General features: G+C 36.6%; 1 protein-coding gene across 1 annotated transcript; it reads left to right on the top strand.

The window, feature by feature from the left end:
- Positions 1–385: 385 nt before the first annotated feature.
- On the top strand, positions 386–1446 carry LOC113778766 (EPIDERMAL PATTERNING FACTOR-like protein 1). The gene is made up of 2 exons (XM_027324256.1): positions 386–793; positions 937–1446. The coding sequence occupies exons 1-2, from the start codon at positions 671–673 to the stop codon at positions 1210–1212; spliced, it is 399 nt and encodes a 132-aa protein (XP_027180057.1). The 5' UTR covers positions 386–670; the 3' UTR covers positions 1213–1446.
- Positions 1447–2386: the final 940 nt, after the last annotated feature.

Here is a 2386-nt window from a genome sequence, read left to right as displayed (position 1 = left end):
TTAAGGGATAGATAGATATACACGCATCAATGATTATATATATTTATAAGAATTATAGCTTCAAGTTCAGAATTTGCACTAAAAAATATATCTCTTTCAAGAAAAATATGAATGCCATTCCAAGACTATATATTTTTCCTGAATATATCAAGCTGTACACTATCAATGCAAAAGAGCAGATAGTTGCAACACCTCAGCCCCACCCTTCGCCTCCCAAATTCCAACTAGTAGTATATCATAGGCTGCTAGTGGCCAAATCTCAGTGTCAGTAAAGAAATGAGCAGTGACTAAAAGTCATTCTTTTCTGCTGCCAATCTACCGAGTTTTGTATCCTACTTCTCGACTTGTTCTTTTCACTCTTCTGCCTTCTTTCAGTACTGGACCTTTTTATCCTTCTCCTTTTCTAAATCTGGTCAGCCTCAGCTATCCCTTCGTTCCAGTGTTTCTCCACTTGCAGACATGATATCCCATCCTCTGCAGTCTATTGCTATACTATACTAGAATCACTACAGTCTCTTCTTCCTTTCTCTTGGATATGCACCAGTTAATTTGAGAGATTTGATGAAGTCTCAATTGGGATTTTCTAAATAGAAGATTCCTACCTATTAATCTTTAATCTTCATTCCTTTTTTCTTTTGTGGTTTTCTTCAAGTGGAAATAAAATGCAACCATGGCTATGAGTTCATTTCTTGCATCAACTTTATCTTCAACAATACTCGTAGTAATTACATTTCTCCATCTTCTCTCCACAACTTCTTGTTTGAATCATAATCAACCTCCGGATACAGTTCAGGTGAGCCACCGCCCCTGCCGCCTTCTTCTTCCTCCTCCTCCTCCTCTTCTTCGTTCTCTTCTTTTCTATATGTTTGTTTTACAGTGACAAGACATGTCCAGTAGTTTGTATGTTTTCTTGAACCTTTCCCTTTTATTTTTAAGGGTTTGTTGGTTGAAGAAAAGACAAGATTGGGTTCAACACCGCCAAGTTGCTACAACAAGTGCAACAATTGTCATCCATGCATGGCAGTTCAAGTTCCCACAATGCCAAGCCATAGCCAACTCAAGCCAAGACAAATTACTCGAGCTACAACGACAACGGATAGTTACATTGATTCATCATCACCCTCATCACCATCATCAGTAGGTAACAGGTACTCCAATTACAAGCCTCTTGGATGGAAATGCAGATGTGGTGGCCACTTCTACAATCCTTAGCTTCCTAAAATCCCATTTCATCTTTAGTACTACTACTAGAATGTAATTGTTTATTTTCAACTTTTAGCACTAGCATGGGTATTATTAACTTATGATTTTATAGATTTATAGCTTCTATCCATGGGATTCTAGTAGAGACAAGACAATCAATTGAGGGAAGTTAGAGATATTTATTGTGTACAAATTGAATAATGCAGCCTTTAATTTGTATAGTGATTAATTGCAGACTATCTGACTACTGATTTTAATGTTACTTTTATGTGTATTGGGAGAATTTGGGGACTTGCAGTAGTACTGTACAAGTACTGCACATTTTTATTGTTGATGCACATTGTACAGTTTATATAAATTAAATTGACATTGCTGTTTTACACATTAATGACTTGTACCACTAGTATTAAAGGTATGAATGTACGAGGTGTTAGTTGAGTCAGCTTTGCCTTTGCCCCTCTCTATATCCTTTTGATTCTATTTTCATTCGTCCTTCCTTACTTTATCTTCTTGGGATTTTCATGATCTTTCCCTCATGTCCTATGCATTCGAGGGTATCTTCTTGTTACAGTAGAAATTTGGTTTTACTACCTATCAGAAGGCTAGTAGGTTAATGGATATTTACTAAAGGAACCTTGATGACACATGTATATATTTTCCCCTGGATGGTCAGATACACATGCAGAACTGCAGGATTTCATGAGTGATATCATTGCCTTTTTAGCTGTAGCATCCCAGGGTAGTTACCGTGTTTTGGTGATATATGCTAACATAGAGAATCTCTTAGAAAAAAACCAGAGGAGGACAAGAATAGCAGCAAAAACAGTGGTCTCCCTATACTATATATGCCTGTTTCTTTCTTGTCTCGAGCAAGTGCCTTTGGCCTTTGCAGGCCAGAACTTAGAAATCTACCATAATGGTGACAAAATTGTTAGTCACGATGCATATTTGGCATAATTGGCTAGTGTTGCACCAAGAATATTTATATTCTTTCATATGCAGTTAAACTTCATGGGAATTGATTTTTAACTAGCAAGAGGGATTTTTTTCCTCACCACAAAATCCAGTTTTGAATTTGTCGATTACCCAAAACAAATAGACCAAATAATTTGGCATACTATTTTTTTCAAGTTCAAATTTAGATTTTGCGCTCAAAGAGAAAACTGAAGAGATTCGTCCTCAA

Source organism: Coffea eugenioides, chromosome 7 (genome assembly GCF_003713205.1).
Source record: "Coffea eugenioides isolate CCC68of chromosome 7, Ceug_1.0, whole genome shotgun sequence".
Lineage (NCBI taxonomy): Eukaryota > Viridiplantae > Streptophyta > Magnoliopsida > Gentianales > Rubiaceae > Coffea > Coffea eugenioides.
The sequence above is the reverse complement of the archived record's forward strand: the minus strand, read 5'-3'. Positions and strand labels throughout refer to the sequence as shown.